General features: G+C 45.5%; 1 protein-coding gene and 5 non-coding genes across 9 annotated transcripts in view; 4 read left to right on the top strand and 2 right to left on the bottom strand.

Annotated features, from left to right (window-relative positions):
• The window catches only part of LOC123992579 (ephexin-1-like), a 53,836-nt gene extending 44,611 nt beyond the window's left edge, over positions 1-9,225 (top strand). For all 4 annotated transcript variants that reach the window (XM_046293822.1, XM_046293821.1, XM_046293820.1 and 1 more), the window contains 8 exons: positions 514-643; positions 766-840; positions 5,317-5,406; positions 5,662-5,825; positions 6,024-6,182; positions 6,342-6,421; positions 7,658-7,762; positions 7,850-9,225. In XM_046293822.1, the coding sequence (XP_046149778.1) occupies positions 514-643; positions 766-840; positions 5,317-5,406; positions 5,662-5,825; positions 6,024-6,182; positions 6,342-6,421; positions 7,658-7,762; positions 7,850-8,109 (1,063 nt within the window). In that variant the 3' untranslated portion in view covers positions 8,110-9,225. The remainder of the gene's footprint in view (positions 1-513; positions 644-765; positions 841-5,316; positions 5,407-5,661; positions 5,826-6,023; positions 6,183-6,341; positions 6,422-7,657; positions 7,763-7,849) is intronic.
• A 6,220-nt stretch (positions 9,226-15,445) lies between these two features.
• trnai-aau lies at positions 15,446-15,519 on the top strand. The gene has a single exon. It is a non-coding gene; the product is annotated as a tRNA-Ile (tRNA).
• A 256-nt stretch (positions 15,520-15,775) lies between these two features.
• Positions 15,776-15,847, bottom strand: trnap-ugg. The gene has a single exon. It is a non-coding gene; the product is annotated as a tRNA-Pro (tRNA).
• Positions 15,848-16,746: 899 nt separating this feature from the next.
• trnaw-cca lies at positions 16,747-16,818 on the top strand. The gene has a single exon. It is a non-coding gene; the product is annotated as a tRNA-Trp (tRNA).
• A 292-nt stretch (positions 16,819-17,110) lies between these two features.
• Positions 17,111-17,182, bottom strand: trnap-agg. Its single transcript has one exon. It is a non-coding gene; the product is annotated as a tRNA-Pro (tRNA).
• Positions 17,183-17,619: 437 nt separating this feature from the next.
• On the top strand, positions 17,620-17,691 carry trnag-ucc. Its single transcript has one exon. It is a non-coding gene; the product is annotated as a tRNA-Gly (tRNA).
• Positions 17,692-17,740: the final 49 nt, after the last annotated feature.

The raw sequence follows: 17,740 nt of genomic DNA, 5'->3' as shown, positions 1-17,740 counted from the left end.
CGTGCACAGGCAGCAGCAGGTCAGCATCAATTTCAGCAAATCATTGTTGGCTGACTTCAGCAGCTGTAGTGCGGGTTCGACGAGCCAAACCCAATGAATATAGTTGGTCACGAATGTTTGATCTTGAAAATAATTTACAACAAAAATCAACATGTCTCAATCTAATTGTACAGAAAAGTGGGAGTCTGTACCTGAACAAATTTATTTTCCCCCCTTTTTTTTGCCTAGATGGCCAGTCAATTTGAGTAACGTTATTGTGTATTCTACATAATGACTGTTTTACGCAAAGACATCACAACGTCATTTAGCAACTTTTAGCCACAAATCAACCTGCCTCTAGCAAATTGCCCTGAAAATGAGTTGGCAAAACTGTTTATTGCTCATGTAGTAACTAGTCTGCTGCAACATCTATCAACTCTGAAGCTTGTCTACTCTCTGCATAGACCGTATGTGGTCAGACAACCTCATTGATTCAGTCTGGGGTGGTTTGAACATGCCTGTGTTTTTGTCCAGACAGGGAAATCAGTTATTCCGCGAGGCCATGGCTCAGCTGGAGAATCATCCGTGTGTCCGAGGCCTGTCCTTCACATCCTTCCTCATCCTCCCCTTCCAGAGGATCACACGACTCAAAATGCTGGTCCAGGTAAACATGGCGTTTCTTAAAAGTTAATAATAGTTGTGATAATGCTTTACAGTGTGCTAACATATTGCAGTATTCAGGATGTAGGTATTGCTTTGAACTTCTGATGCTGTGTTTGCTTGCAGAACATTCTGAAGAAGGCAGAGGAGAATTCAGAGATTGAGGCTAATGCCATCAAGGCTCACCAGCAGCTGGAGCAGGTACAGTAGGGGGGAGTGCTGACTTGGGTCCAGTACTGACGTGGGTACAGTAACAGTACCAGACCATTTTACAGTACCAAACCAGTTTGGGAGAGATGAAAGCATGCTGGATTGGGTTCAGTACTGGCCTGGGGCGTGTTGGAGGAAGTAGTACTGGTGGTGATTATAGACTCGGCGCATGTCATGGTGTTGAGTGTTACATCAGAAAACAATCATCGCCGTTCATCATTTTGAGAAGACTTAGTCTTGTCACGCCTCTCTATGCTTTGTGTGGAATGATGACTGTCATGAGGTTAATTGTCGTCGTCACAAACAAAGGAATGTGGTTTTAATTGGAGCATAGTCTCTACAGCTCTGAAACAGGTTCAGCACCCATTCCTTTGGACTCACGTTTTGCATACATTATTTGCTTCCCAGTAATGTTCTGTTAAAAAGATTCTCCGGGAACTTTTGTAGACATTTTTTCCAGTAGTTCTGAAAGTAGCGCCCACGAGCCAGAAGTGGTGCCCGAAAATGTAGTACTATGTCACGTGTGCAGACATGGTGCCGCTTAGCTTCCGGTAAACAGCCGCTTTCAAACTAGGGAATTTGTGGATAATTGAGGTAAAACAGTAATTCTGTTGCTAGATTATGCATGTTTGTACAATGACATTGTTGAATACTCCTTTCTGATTGGCTTGAGGGGCATTCTAGAGTACCCATTATGTCCCTATAACGCATGGTATATTTGCACATCAGAATTCAATGGTTCTATTTACATTTACATTTACATTTAAGTCATTTAGCAGACGCTCTTATCCAGAGCGACTTACAAATTGGTGCATTCACCTTATGACATCCAGTGGGACAGTCACTTAACAATAGTGCATCTAAAACTTAGGGGGGTGGGGTGAGAGGGATTACTTAACCTATCCTAGGTATTCCTTAAAGAGGTGGGGTTTCAGGTGTCTCCGGAAGGTGGTGATTGACTCCGCTGTCCTGGCGTCGTGAGGGAGTTTGTTCCACCATTGGGGGCCAGGGCAGCGAACAGTTTTGACTGGGCTGAAGCTGTACTTCCTCAGTGGTAGGGAGGCGAGCAGGCCAGAGGTGGATGAACGCAGTGCCCTTGTTTGGGTGTAGGGCCTGATCAGAGCCTGGAGGTACTGAGGTGCCGTTCCCCTCACAGCTCCGTAGGCAAGCACCATGGTCTTGTAGCGGATTTCAACTGGAAGCCAGTGGAGAGAACGGAGGAGCGGGGTGACGTGAGAGAACTTGGGAAGGTTGAACACCAGACGGGCTGCGGCGTTCTGGATGAGTTGAAGGGGTTTAATGGCACAGGCAGGGAGCCCAGCCAACAGCGAGTTGCAGTAATCCAGACGGGAGATGACAAGTGCCTGGATTAGGACCTGCGCCGCTTCCTGTGTGAGGCAGGGTCGTACTCTGCGGATGTTGTAGAGCATGAACCTACAGGAACGGGCCACCGCCTTGATGTTAGTTGAGAACGACAGGGTGTTGTCCAGGATCACGCCAAGGTTCTTGGCGCTCTGGGAGGAGGACACAATGGAGTTGTCGACCGTGATGGCAGATCATGGAACGGGCAGTCCTTCCCCGGGAGGAAGAGCAGCTCCGTCTTGCCGAGGTTCAGCTTGAGGTGGTGATCCGTCATCCACACTGATATGTCTGCCAGACATGCAGAGATGCGAACGCCACCTGGTCATCAGAAGGGGAAAGGAGAAGATTAATTGTTGTCGTCTGCATAGCAATGATAAGAGAGACCATGTGAGGTTATGACAGAGCCAAGTGACTTGGTGTATAGCGAGAATAGGAGAGGGCCAAGAACAGAGCCCTGGGGACACCAGTGGTGAGAGCGCGTGGTGAGGAGACAGATTCTCGCCACGCCACCTGGTAGGAGCGACCTGTCAGGTAGGAAACTCGGAGAGGGTGGAGAGGAGGATCTGATGGTTCACAGTATCGAAGGCAGCCGATAGATCTAGAAGGATGAGAGCAGAGGAGAGAGTTAGCTTTAGCAGTGCGGAGCGCCTCCGTGATACAGAGGAGAGCAGTCTCAGTTGAATGACTAGTCTTGAAACCTGACTGATTTGGATCAAGAAGGTCATTCAGAGAGATTGGCCAAGGACGGCACGTTCAAAGAGTTTTGGAGAGAAAGAAAGAAGGGATACTGGTCTGTAATTGTTGACATCGGAGGGATCGAGTGTAGGTTTTTTCAGAAGGGGTGCAACTCTCGCTCTCTTGAAGACGGAAGGGACGTAGCCAACGGTCAGGGATGAGTTGATGAGCGAGGTGAGGTAAGGGAGAAGGTCTCCGGAAATGGTCTGGAGAAGAGAGGAGGGGATAGGGTCAAGCGGGCAGGTTGTTGGGCGGCCGGCCGTCACAAGGCATCAGATTTCATCTGGAGAGAGGGGAGAAAGAGGTCAGAGCACAGGGTAGGGCAGTGTGAGCAGAACCAGCGGTGTCGTTTGACTTATGTTCGGATGTCGTCGACCTTCTTTTCAAAATGGTTGACGAAGTCATCTGCAGAGAGAGGAGGAGGGGGGGAGGGGGCGGAGGATTCAGGAGGGAGGAGAAGGTGGCAAAGAGCTTCCTAGGGTTAGAGGCAGATGCTTGGAATTTAGCGTGGTAGAAAGTGGCTTTAGCAGCAGAGACAGAGGAGGAAAATGTAGAGAGGAGGGAGTGAAAGGATGCCAGGTCCGCAGGGAGGCGATTTTCCTCCATTTCCGCTCGGCTGCCCGGAGCCCTGTTCTGTGAGCTCAATGAGTCATCGAGCCACGGAGCGGGAGGGAGGACCGAGCCGGCCTGGAGGATAGGGGACATAGAGAGTCAAGGGATGCAGAGAGGGAGGAGAGGAGGGTTGAGGAGGCAGAATCAGGAGATAGGTGGGAGAAGGTTTGAGCGGAGGGAAGAGATGATAGGATGGAAGAGGAGAGAGTAGCGGGGGAGAGAGAGCGAAGGTTGGGACGGCGCGATACCATCCGAGTAGGGGCAGTATGGGAGGTGTTGGATGAGAGCGAGAGGAAAAGGATACAAGGCAGTGGTCGGAGACTTGGAGGGGAGTTGCAGTGAGGTTAGTGGAAGAACAGCATCTAGTAAAGATGAGGTCGAGCGTATTGCCTGCCTTGTGAGTAGGGGGAAGGTGAGAGGGTGAGGTCAAAGAGGAGAGGAGTGGAAAGAAGGAGGCAGAGAGGAAAGAGTCAAAGGTAGACGTGGGGAGGTTAAAGTCGCCCAGAACTGTGAGAGGTGAGCCGTCCTCAGGAAAGGAGCTTATCAAGGCATCAAGCTCATTGATGAACTCTCCGAGGGAACCTGGAGGGCGATAAATGATAAGGATGTTAAGCTTGAAAGGGCTAGTAACTGTGACAGCATGGAATTCAAAGGAGGCGATAGACAGATGGGTAAGGGAGAAAGAGAGAATGACCACTTGGGAGAGATGAGGATCCCGGTGCCACCACCCCGCTGACCAGATGCTCTCGGGGTGTGCGAGAACACGTGGGCGGACGAAGAGAGAGCAGTAGGAGTAGCAGTGTTGTCTGTGGTGATCCATGTTTCCGTCAGTGCCAAGAAGTCGAGGACTGGAGGGAGGCATAGGCTGAGATGAACTCTGCCTTGTTGACCGCAGATTGGCAGTTCCAGAGGCTACCGGAGACCTGGAACTCCACGTGGGTCGTGCGCGCTGGGACCACCAGAGTAGGGTGGCCGCGGCCACGCGGTGAGGAGCGTTTGTATGGTCTGTGCAGAGAGGAGAGAACAGGGATAAACAGACACATAGTTGACAGGCTACAGAAGAGGCTACGCTAATGCAAAGGAGATTGGAATGACAAGTGGACTACACGTCTCGAATGTTCAGAAAGTTAAGCTACGTAGCAAGAATCTTATTGACTAAAATGATTAAAATGATACAGTACTGCTGAAGTAGGCCAGCTGGCAGTGGGTGCGTTGTTGACACTACACTAATCAAGTCATTCCGTTGAGTGTAATAGTTTCTGCAGTGTTGCTATTTCATTTTTACATGTTTGAGCTGCTGTTGAATTCGATTTTCATAATGGCAAGCTAGGACTGATGATTTGGTTAGCGAAACTAGCAAGTCTATTTGGTTACCACGGCAACTACTGTAGCTATCTAGTAAACTTGCTAGATTCTTCAGTGGGTGTTGAACAGATTTATACTGGCAAATGAACATATTTCTAGTGGCAAATGTGTTCAATTATAACCATGGTGTTAAAGGGATAATCAACTCTGGGTTTCACTCCGTTAGCGCGTCTTGGAAAACCTTCCATGTCATTCATTATTTTCCATAGAACGCATAGCCCCTCATTGATTATCCCTTACATAAACTACACATTGACACATCCAGCCCAAAGCGGGAGGTTTAAAAAATGCTTAGTTGCCAATGTTCCGGAGCATGTCTTTAACTGACAATATTCAATTCCAAGGGAGCCTTGGGATTTGTTCCTTATAATGGTTTGTTTGTGTGCATGTCAGATTGTGAAGGAGTGCAACGAGGGTGTGAGGAAGATGAGTCGTACAGAGGAACTCATCAGCATTGAGAAAACACTGGAGTTCAAGTCTAAGGTACCTGCAGCTGCCAGTCATGTGACAACATATCTATATTCTATATAGTAAAACAGTTACACTGCCAGACTGGCACAAACAGACTTAGTCAAAGGTTATCTATCGCAGTTAGGTTCATTGTCTGTTTGAATCCTTTAAGGAGGTTGATGGACCGAAAATGTTTTGCATTTCAAACATAAAAACTCTATTGTTAAAAAAATGGGTTCTCCATGATTTATAATAACCCTGAGTTGAACTGTGACCCTTTCCTTCCAGTCGGTGCCGGTGATCTCTCACTCCCGCTGGCTGCTGAAGAAGGGTGAGGTGCAGCAGATGGCTGGGCCCAAGAGCACTAGGACCATGCGGAGCAAGAAGCTCCACCACCCTGTCTACCTGTTCCTCTTCAACAACCTGCTGCTCATCACCAAGCGCAGCTCCAGGTCAGCACATGACATCATCACACAGACAGCATGTGGTCATTGGGGGTCACAGCACACCCACTTTCAGTCTGGAACTTTCTATTGCTCCCCCCCACGGCATATTATTTTGTATACAGGCAGTTTCGAAGTATACTACCTGCCAAACTGCCCTGTGCTCTCAGCAGACTTTGTTTGTTTATATAAATATGTGTGTGTCAGTGGTGAGAAGTACCAGGTGCTGGACTCGAGCACGCGGGCCATGCTGAGAACTGAGGACCTGGAAGACCAGGGTCAGATGCTGGCCAATGTGTTCAACCTGAAACTCCTGGAGAACCAGGAGGAGAGGCCTGTCAACTACATGCTCAAGACCTCCAGCATGTGAGTGACTACAACTAACAGTATTTTATATATATATATATATATATATATATATATATATATCTCTCTCAAGACCCCTCGGTACCTAGTGTACTGTGTACAGTATGTCATTGTTTATAACGGATCAATCTCCCATGTGTTCCTGTGTGCCTCTGCCAGGAGTGATAAGCTGCGGTGGATATGTGCTCTCACGCCAAATCGCCGCACGCGATTCATGTCCACCAGTGCCCATCAACCAGGTGAGACGTACACAAAGATGACACACACCAACTCAGAGATGACATCCATTACTCACAGCTGAACTCTTAGGTACCAGATACCAGATGGTACATGCACTACATGACTAAAAGTATGTGGACACCTGCTCGTCGAACATCTCATTCCAAAATCATGGGCATTAATATGGAGTTGGTCCCCCCTCTGCTGCTATAACAACCTCTACTCTTCTGGGAAGGATTTCCACTAGATGTTGGAACATTGCTGCGGGGACTTGCTTCCATTCAGCCACAATATTATTAGTGATATTGGATCATTAGGCCGGGCTCGCAGTCAGCGTTCCAATTCATCTCAAAGGTGTTTGATGGGGTTGAGGTCAGGGCTCTGTGCAGGCCAGTCAAGTTCTTCCACACCAATCTCAACAAACCATTATGTATGGACCTTGCTTTGTGCACAGGTACGTTGTCATGCTGAAACAGGAAAGGGCCTTCTCCAAACTGCTACAAAGTTGGAAGCACAGAATCATCTAGAATGTCATTGTATGCTGTTGAGTTTAGATTTCTCTTCACTGGAACTAAGGGGCCTAGCCCGAACTGTGAAACAGCCCCAGACCATTATTCCTCATCCATCAAACTTTACAGTTGGCACTATGCATTGGGGCAGGTAGCGTTGTTGTAGCATCTGCCAAACCCAGATTTGTCCGTCGGACTGCCAGATGGTGAAGCGTGATTCATCACTCCAGAGAACGCGTTTCCACTGCTCCAGATTCCAATAGAGGTGAGCTTTACACCACTCCAGCTGATGCTTGGCATAGCGCATGGTGATCTTAAGCTTGTGTGTGGCTGCTCGGCCATGGAAACCTATTTCCTCCCGACAAACAGTTCTTGTGCTGATGTTGCTTCCAGAGGCAGTTTGGAACTCAATAGTGAGTGTTGCAACCGAGGACAGACGGCTATACACTTCAGCACTCGGCAGTCCCGTTCTGTGGGCTTGTGTGGCCTACCACTTCGCGGCTGAGCCGTTGTTGCTCCTAAACGTTTGGCATCCTATGATGGTGCCACGTTGAAAGTCACTGAGCTCTTCAGTAAGACCATTCTACTGCCAATGTTTGTCTATGGGGATTGTATGAATGTGTGCTCTATTTTATACACCTGTCAGCAATGGATGTGGTTGAAATGGCCAAATCCACTCATTTAAAGCGGCGTCCACATACTCCTGTGTATATAGTGTATGCTATTAATGTGTGTGTGTGTGGTCAGCTTCTCCCCAGGTCCAGTGTATTCAGTCGTACTCGTCTCAGGAGCCAGATGAGCTGTCCATTGAGATGGCTGACTTGCTGAACATCCTGGAGAGGACAGACGATGGTGAGACCAGACAACATATCTCCTGGGAGGCTGCCTGTTATTTAATATCTCTCCCTCTCCTCACATTTTCCTCTATCACCCCCTCAGGCTGGATGATGGGTGAGAGGCTCCATGATGGAGAGAGGGGCTGGTTCCCCTGTCGGGTGGTAGAGGAGATCCAGAACCAGGAAGTGCGGGCCCAGAACCTCAGGGAGTGCCAGAGGATCCACCTGGCCCATGGAGGGGGGGCTTCCTCAGGGGCCAGACTGGGCTCCAGGGGGGCCAGACGCACCCCCAAAACACCCAAAGTATCCAACTTCTTCGGTACCTGGACTGACCAGTCAGAGGAGCAGCAGGGAAGCACATAATATTCCACTCTGAAAGTGATTGGTTGGAACCCCCTGGCAGTGATCTTTACTGGACCACATGGATCAAATGACAGAGATCATGTGATTTCAGCATGGGATTGCATTGGAGGAAAGTGATGCAATGACATTATTTCCTGTTAACTGTTTCCCCTTGGTTTTGCTATACCAGGTTTTAGGGTCCCAGGCTGCAGGGTTTAGGGTCCCAGGCTGCAGGGTTTAGGGTCCCAGGCTGCAGGGTTTAGGGTCCCAGGCTTCAGGGTTTAGGGTCCCAGGCTGCAGGTTTTAGGGTCCCAGGCTCCCTTGATGGGTCCTACGATCAGAGCACTTCTTCCATAACTCCAAAACACTATGTCTTCCACTACTTCCAGTGGAATGATTCAGCACTAACAGTCTAACTGAAACAAGGCTCTGGTGGAACAGGAGCTATGCATGTGATGGGAGAAGATAACCACAGAAACAGTTCTCAAGGTGATGTGAATGCATCGTAACCTTGCCTCAGCTGCATGGGTGTGATTTTGTTCTTTCATTTTTTTTAAGCACCTTTGCTTGAGAGTTAAATCCCCCAGAACAATGGCTTGGCGATCCACCATTTTGTAAAGAGCATCTCCTCTATTGAAACCATTCAAGAAGCAAATTTTAAAAACAGGCGAGCAGCATTGAATGTAAATGATCCATGAATGATTCTGTATAGTAAATAGAACAATCACATGACTGGGTGCTCAGTATTGGGCTTGGAGGCGAAGACTAGCATTACAGAATCACAGGCCTTGTTTACACAGTGGACGTGTTCTGGGGGTCAGTTCCCTCGCCAATACTGATATGCCACTTACACATCACACACAAACACTTGGGGGAAATCCAGCACAACCTGTCTAACACCAAAAACCCTCCACAGACACGTGGTCCTGAAGCATCTGCACAGAATGTGCCAGCACACTGACAGAACTGCAATGGCATGCGAGTGACAACGTGTGTGTATGAGTACAGTGTGTGTATATTGTAAGCCTTGAATGTTCAATATGTGATGAAATAATTACTCAATAATTGTGTCATTTCATTATGTAAGAAGTAATTTATTGTTAATAAAAACTAAATGTGAAATTGAAATGGACATTATTTGAACTGTTTCGACTGGTCTTTAGCCCACGTGTTGAGCACTTTTAGGTGTATCTCTGAGTGACTTCCTGGTAATGTGGAGAAATGTTTTACACTGAATAAAGGTTATCAGGTGGTGAATCAGAACCTTGTCTTCCTGACACTATTAATGTTTAACATACTACCTGAACTATTGAGCATTACTATGATTTATTAATGTATAATAAGGTGGCAGCCTAGTGCAGCCAGACACAACCCGGTCTGTGGAGGAATATTTGTCTTGAATATCATTGTTTGTTTTTGTCTGCGGCATATTTGACTAAAATAAATAGGCCAATTTGACGTAGGCCTACTTGCGCAATGCGCTAAACTATGCATGCTGCAGTCTAGGATAAAGATGGGATATATTTTGAACCGAGGCTGCAGTAAACAAATTGTGTTGCCATGATGTATAGCTACACTAAGCACACACACATACTAGTATAGCCCTGCCGCGCTGCCTGCACGCTCACTCTCTCTCTCTCTCTCTGGATTTGTTTAAGATGACAGCTGCACACCAAAGCCGGTCTGTCAGACTTGCCTCAGAAACGATGCTATGAAGCCATTGAAAATACGCAGACATTTTGAAACAAAGCATCAAGTATAAACACAAGATTTTGTTTTACCAAAAAGAGATGAGATGTCTAACTAAACAAATGCTGTACAATAATTTAACAGACGACACTTTACTGAAGGCTTCGTACTCCCTCATAACATTTCCATGTGCCAGGCTCCTTTCACCATAGTTGACAAGCTGGTCATGCCGCCAGTCATGGATGCTTGCCGAAAAGTTTAAGGCCCAACTGCTGCTGCAAAGGTCGGTGAAATCCCACTTTACAATAACACTGTCACGTGTATAATCCAGGATATGGCAGACGATACTGAATCACAGGTTTTAAGAGTCTGCGCATTAAAACGGGTTGCAATCTAATTCGATGATACGACTGACATTTCAAATGCCCCCTTGTATATATTCCCTACATAGTGTAACGACCCTGGGTTTATAAACACGGATAAAGACCGCCGCTGGAGCATGCTTTTGCGGCACAGTCGACAGCTCGCTAGATTTCGGGCTATCGGTCAACGGTTCGAGGCCTGCTCCCTGCCTGTTTCATTACAATACTTTATTGTGCATTCAGAAAGTATTCAGACCCTTTCACCTTTTCCAAATTTTGTTACCTTACTGCCTCATTCTAAAATGGATTAAATAGTTTCCCCCCCTCATCAATCTAAACACAACACCCATAATGACAAAGCAATAACAGTTTTTTAGACATTTTTGCAAATGTATACATAAACTGTAATTTACATAAGCCTTCAGACCCTTTACTCAGTACTTTGTTGAAAGGGAAAGGGAAGGGGGGGATACCTAGTCATTTGTACAACTGAATGCATTAACACACCTGTATTTGGGGATTTTCTCCCATTATTCTCTGCAGATCCTCTAAAACTGTCAGGTTGGAAATGGGAGCGTCGCTGCACAGCTATTTTCAGGTCTCTCCAGAGATGTTAGATCAGGTTCAAGTCCTGGCTCTGGCTGGGCCACTCAACGACGTTCAGAAACTTGTCCCGAAGCCACTCCTGCGTTGTCTTGGCTGTGTTCTTAGGGTTGTTGTCCTGTTGGAAGGTGAACATTCGGAAAGTTTGAGGTCCTGAGCGCTCTGGAGCAGGTTTCTTCAAGGATCTCTTAACTTTTCTCTTTTCATCTTTCCCTCGATCCTGACTAGTCTCCCAGTCCCTGCTGCTGAAAAACATCCCCACAGCATGATTCTGCCACCACCATGGTTCACCGTAGGGATGGTGCCAGGTTTCCTCCAGACATGATGCTTGGCATTCAGGCCAAAGAGTTCAATCTTGGTTTCATCAGACCAGAGAATCTTGGCCTGAGAGGATGGAAGTTCAATATGTAGCTAGATGTAAAAGGCTAACTAGCAAATGTTGCCCATGAATGGAAAGCGAGCAAGCATTTTAGCCAGGTAGCCTAGGACAACAAAAATTAAAAGTGGGCACTGTATGACAGAGTGATAGACTGTTTCATCAACATGAAAGAGAGGAGGATGGCATTGGTGTTTCTCTACAAGTAGGCTGAGTCAACATGTTATTCTACTTGCTCAAATGCATGAGCACACACACACACACACACATCAGAACCATGGACAGCCACATTATATTTAGTTTGCATTGATTGGACTAAATTGTTTTTGGTATCTTTTGGTTGTCACTTTATTAGACTAAGCATAGGTGATTTGATGATGTTGAAGTTGAAATGGTGCTGGAAGAGTGGAGACAGCTCCTGTTTTCTTTGCACCTTGTGGTAATTCTCTGTGGTTCTAAATCAATAGTTGTTTAGTGGTCCGAAAATCTCAGAAACATTTATTTTTTATTTTCCCAGTCTGAGCCTGTTTTTTTTTCAGAGTTCCCAGCTGTCTTGAACTCACTGAAGTCTGAACGTGGCAGAAGTCATTCTGGATTGACAGCATGGCCAATGTATTCACAATGTTCTGGCCCATGATGTTGAATGTTTATCCTTAAGCTTGGAAAAGATACTCATAAACCCAGACTTGGACCACACACCCTCTCCACTGAATAGCAGGCTAGTGATTGCTTTGCGTCTGCTTGCAGTTAGCCACTGATTCCTTCCAAACCACTCATTGTTGAATTTGCAATTTCCAACTTGTTGTGTAATGTTTATGTCCAATGGCCGATGAGCACTGATTATGAGGGCACAAGGCGAGACCCAGATGCAGACAAAGGAGGAAGAAGGTTAGAGTCCAAGATGTTTATTAACAATCCAAAAGGGGTAGGCAAGAGACTGGTCATGGACAGGCAAAAGGTCAAAACCAGTTCAGGGTTCCAGAGGTAGAGAATGGCAGGCAGGCTCGAGGTCAGGGCAGGCATAATAGCCAGGCAGGCGGGAATGGAGTCCAGAAAAACAGGCAAAGGTCAAAACCGGGAGGACTAGTAAAAGAGAATAGAAAAGCAGGAGCACAGGAAAAACACGCTGGTTGACTTGAACATTAAAGATGATCTGTCATAGAGAGACAGGAAACACAGGGATAAAAACACCAGGGAAAATAGCAACACCTGGAGGGGTGGAGACAATCACAAGGACGTGAAACAGATCAGGGCGTGACAGTACTCCTCCCCTAGGGATGCCGCCTGGCATCCTACCTGGGCGCATACCAGGCTTACCGGGGTATCGGCGATGAGGGCCGGGTCCAGGATGTCTTTAGCCGGAATTCAGCACCTCTCCTTTGGGCAATAACCCTCCCAGTCAACCAGATACTGGAAACCCCTGCCCCGTGGTCGAACCCTCAGGAGGCGTCTCACCATATACGCATAAAGGTCAGTCAATGCGGAAAATTTCAAGAACTTTGAAAGTTTCTTCAAGGGCAGTCGCAAAAACCATCAAGCGCTATGATGAAGCTGGCTCTCACTGCCACAGGAAAATAAGACCAAGAGTTACCTCTGCTGCAGAGGATAAGTTCATTAGAGTTCTCAGCCTCAGAAATTGCAGCCCAAATAAATGCTTCATAGAGTTCAAGTAACAGACACATCTCAAAATCAACTGTTCAGAGGAGACTGTGTGAAGCAGGCCTTCATGGTTGAAATGTTGCAAAGAAACCAGTACTGAAGGACACAAATAATAAGAAGAGACTTGCTTGGGCCAATAAACACGAGCAATATACATTAGACTGTTGGAATTCTGTCCTTTGGTTTGATGAGTCCAAAGGTAAGATTTTTGGTTCCAACCGCCGTGACTTTGTGAGACACAGAGTAGGTGAACGGATGATCTCCGCATTCCCACTGTGAAGCGTGGAGGAGGTGTGATGGTGCTTTGCTGGTGACACTGTCAGGGATTTATTTAGAATTCAAGGCACAGTGATACGCCATCCCGTCTGGTTTGCGCTTAGTGGGACTATCATTTGTTTTTCAACAGGACAATTACCCAACACACCTCCAGGCTGTGTAAGGACTATTTGACAAAGAAGGAGAGTGATGGAGTGCTGCATCAGATGACCTGGCCTCCACAATCACCCGACCTCAACCCAATTGAGATGGTTTGGGATGAGTTGGACCACAGAGTGAAGGAAAAGCAGCCAACAAGGGCACAACATATGTGGGAACTCCTTCAAGACTGTTAGAAAAGCATTCCTCATGAAGCTGGTTGGGAGAATGCCAAGACTTTACTCCACTGCTCACCAGAACCATAGACAGTACATCAGCCAGCCAACCACTATGTGAATAAAATCAAGCAGAGTGTATTTTTATCAAGTCCATAATCATGCACTGTACGCTGTACTGAGGAAGTAGACAGAAGACATACAATGAGGACGAGTCCTCCAGTATTACCCATGGATCTGCACTGAGACCAGAGTAGCCATTTGCTTTCTATTTTAGCCACTTTTTCAAATAACACCTTGCTTACTCACTCATCTCGCAACAGCTAACTGCATTTCCTGTGTGTATTTGTGTCTGTGGAAGCATAGGAGAGTGTATAGAGTGCATGTTTGGGAGTGAGTGTTTTAATAGAGAGCTACAGGATGTTTTCAGAGGGGACCTCTCTAAAAGGCTTCTTGGAGTCTGGGAAGTTATGAGGTATATAGCATACTACCTGGTACCTCCCTACGTACCACAACATGCCTAGTGGTGCCTGTTTTAATGAATCCCGAATAATTAAAATATATATATATAATTGACACTTTTACAGTCCAAAAGCTTGTCATTTCTTTATCGTATTAAACATAGACAATATTTACATTTTTGTCATTTAGTAGAGCCTCTTATCCAGAGTGATTTACAGGATGCAATTAGGATTAAGTGCCTTGCTCAAGGATACATCAACAGATGTTTCACCTAGTCGACTCGGAGATTCAAACCAGCAACCTTTCAGCACAATGCTCTTGACTGCTATGCTATCTAAGGTTCTGAGTCTTCCCTCTGAAGTTCTGAGGTTGTGAGTTCTGGGATCTGAGGCTGTTTGTTTCCAGGTTGGGGAGTCGGCTGGACGTAATCATTGGTCGTTTTGTGGAGCTGGATGAGGCAGAGAGGGTCCTGACAGGGAGGCTGAAGCGCCACAGGCAGGCTCTGGCCAAACAAAAACAACAAAAGCAGGCTGGACCTCTCTATTAGAGGAAAGGTGAGATAGCCATCAAACAACACACTATGAAGACTACGACAGACCACTATCTTACAGTATTCTCCCTGTAAACCAAGTCAGAACCGTAGGATAATAAAGATCAAGATATTTATTTATAATTTTTCTGTGAAAAATAATATGCAGTCAACATTTTGTTCAGTATCAGTAACCAGGTTTCCATTCAATTTATTTATGTCGGATACATTTTTTAATTAGAAGCCTAATGGAAACAGACATTTTTTGGTCAATTTTCCAAATTTCAACAAAACAAAATAAGATAGACAAGTTAGGATCTTTTTGTGTTGGTACAATTAAGTATGTGAAAAATGTTGGTGCCTCTTATTCTGGTGACATGATAATCGATGCTTTGCTACCGTAGACAAATAAAAATTATCTTGCAATTTTGTCCATAATCTCATCTAAGGCAGGCTATACTTAAACAATAAGGCAAGAGGGGGTGTGGTATATGGCCAATATACCACCGCTAAGGGCTGTTCTTAACATGACACAACGCAGAGTGCCTGGATACAGCCCTTAGCCGTTGGCCATATATCACAAACCCCCGAGGTGCCATATTTCTATTATCAACTGGTTACCAACGTAATTAGAGCAGTAAAAATACACGTTTTGTCATATCCAATCAGAATTCAGAGTTCGAACTACCCAGTTTATAATATACATTAATCTAGCCAACAGCGCTACAGCACACGTGCGGATACTATGGTAAGCACACTGGCTATAAAAAAAATATATATCATAATAAAAACATCAGTAGATTTGAAAATGCGATGGAAACCTATTTTACTTGTATTTTCCATTCGGTACATGGGAATTCAACCGCAAAATTTGACATTTTTATCTGCACCACATCATCACACAGCCTTGTATCTGCAACAAGCCAAATAGATGGAAACGTATCTGGTGGGAAAATGCGCATATTGTTTTTATGCTGATTTTAGAACAATCGCATGAAATTATATTGCCAATTGGATGAAAATCTAGTTTCCATGCCTTATCTATTTGGATTATGGCTATATACTCTGCAAGGCAAACCAACTACACGGCCGGTTAGCTCAGTTGGTTAGAGCGTCGTGCTAATAACGCGAAGGTCGCGGGTTCGATACCCGTACTGGCCAAACATTTTACAACATATTATATTTCTACCATTGCCAGAGGGCATTTATTGAATTACCCACATATGCCTTTTGAAGACAATGAAAACAGGGGTAGGCTAACAGTGTCTGTATTAACCAAATCATAATATGATTTCACGATCTGTCATATCAATACATCATTCAGTGAGTATGTACTGCTATCTACTGCTGTAATTTTTGCCGAGATGCAGATTTGGTGACATGCAAAATATGTATCAAACGATCTAACCAAAATGCAGGGCTCGTCCGGGATTTGAACCCGGGACCTCTCGCACCCAAAGCGAGAATCATACCCCTAGACCAACGAGCCATCTTATTTTCGTAAAAACTATCCAAGTTTTGACTAGTACTGTTTAATATTTTACAAAACGCTCTGCAAGAAAATGGCCAGTACAATACAAAACGTAGCGAGGCATTGTATCGCTGCTAGATAGAAACAACAGAAATGTAACTATCGCCTGGTGGCACGTAGCAAGCTGGCCGCAAACTCAGGATGCATGATATTCAATGTAACCACACAAGAGTTTCTAAACTGTCTCTGGTACACAAGCTGGCTAAGCGCACAGTGTCCTTCGCTCCCGCCTGCTGAACACATGCCCGCGCCGTTGTTAACATAACTGCGAGAAAACAGTGCCTATAAGTACTATTCCTACGTATTGGTCAATTCCGGAAAGCTTACCCGTGTGACACGCTATTGGTGTTATAGGTTGGTTGTCATTCACTCATGTCTGATGCAAGACTGACTTTCCTGCAGATGTTTCAAAGACTGTGGGCTATTTTACACAGATCACTAAAGTATATATGAACGGCTAGGATGGGCATACAGAGGAGGTGAACCCACACTGGTGGAGTTCCGTATTCACTCAAAGGAGGGCGTTCGTGCCCCGCGAGCTTGACCCCTTAACCCTATCACAGAATGGTCAGTGGCTATCGGGATCCTTGGGACTTCCCTACCCTAAACCCTAAACCAATCAAATTGTATTCGTCGCGTACACATGTTTTTCAGATATTATTGCTGGGTGTAGCGTAATGCTATGTTTCTAGCTCCAACAGTGCATTAATACCTATCAGTACAAAACAATATGCACAAATTGCGCAGTGTAACCCAGAACTATTTAGGTCTTGCCATGTCATATCAAATTTTCACTATTACGACCAGTCACATGACGGTATATAGTTAAGTACAGATGTTGCACTAAGACATAGATAGACCTCGTGGCGCAACGGTAGCGCGTCTGACTCCAGATCAGAAGGTTGCGTGTTCAAATCACGTCGGGGTCAAAGTTTTTCTTAGTATATATTAATGAGTTTGTTGTTTTTGCTGCTGGACTCTCTAAGCGGCCATCCATTTTGTAAAATTAAAAACAAAAACAAACTGTTTTGCATCGTATTGGTCTTTCCTATTGGTTAAAATGGTAGTTGTAGATATGCCTGCCTTTAAACTACTACTTTAAACTACTACTACAGCCTACCTATTTAAACAGCCCATCTATCTACCTACCTTTCCCATACTGGTAGTTATTTAAAAAAAAGAAAATATAAACTACTAGTATTATTATTCTTTACAAAATATGGGCTCGTCCGGGATTTGAACCCGGGACCTCTCGCACCCTAAGCGAGAATCATACCCCTAGACCAACGAGCCACAATGTAATAAGGAAACAATTAGCTTTATACATAAAATTTAAACGTAAACTTTCTACAATAACTAAGCGAAACGAATAATGCATTGACCAATGTCGAGAGAGCATATTGTGGCATCGGTTTGTCTCGCTCACTAATCCAGTCCAGACCAGTTAGTCCGCAAAATCCGCACACTTTCTCACACATTAATTTATCAATTTTGTAACAACGTTGCAGCAACACGCGTTCTATGCCCGTAATGTGGGCATTGCTGCATCTGCAGGAAGCCCCATTTGTTAATTATGACTCTAATACATAGGCGGGAGGCACGGGCGCCTTGTTCCTGTCACGCGTCATGCTATTTGATTAATATAACATATAAACATTCAGCTACAAAATCAGATCAGATAGTTGAAGTGCGATTGAGAAGTTGGCAGAGGTTCATTATATACACGGCGAGCGTTGGTGGTATAGTGGTGAGCATAGCTGCCTTCCAAGCAGTTGACCCGGGTTCGATTCCCGGCCAACGCAGTCTTTTTTGATTGAGGCTGCATTGTGGCACCTGCGTCGCAGCTATAAT

The sequence above is a fragment of the Oncorhynchus gorbuscha genome, linkage group LG13, assembly GCF_021184085.1.
Source record: "Oncorhynchus gorbuscha isolate QuinsamMale2020 ecotype Even-year linkage group LG13, OgorEven_v1.0, whole genome shotgun sequence".
NCBI lineage: Eukaryota > Metazoa > Chordata > Actinopteri > Salmoniformes > Salmonidae > Oncorhynchus > Oncorhynchus gorbuscha.
This window is presented reverse-complemented; position numbering and strand designations above follow the sequence as displayed.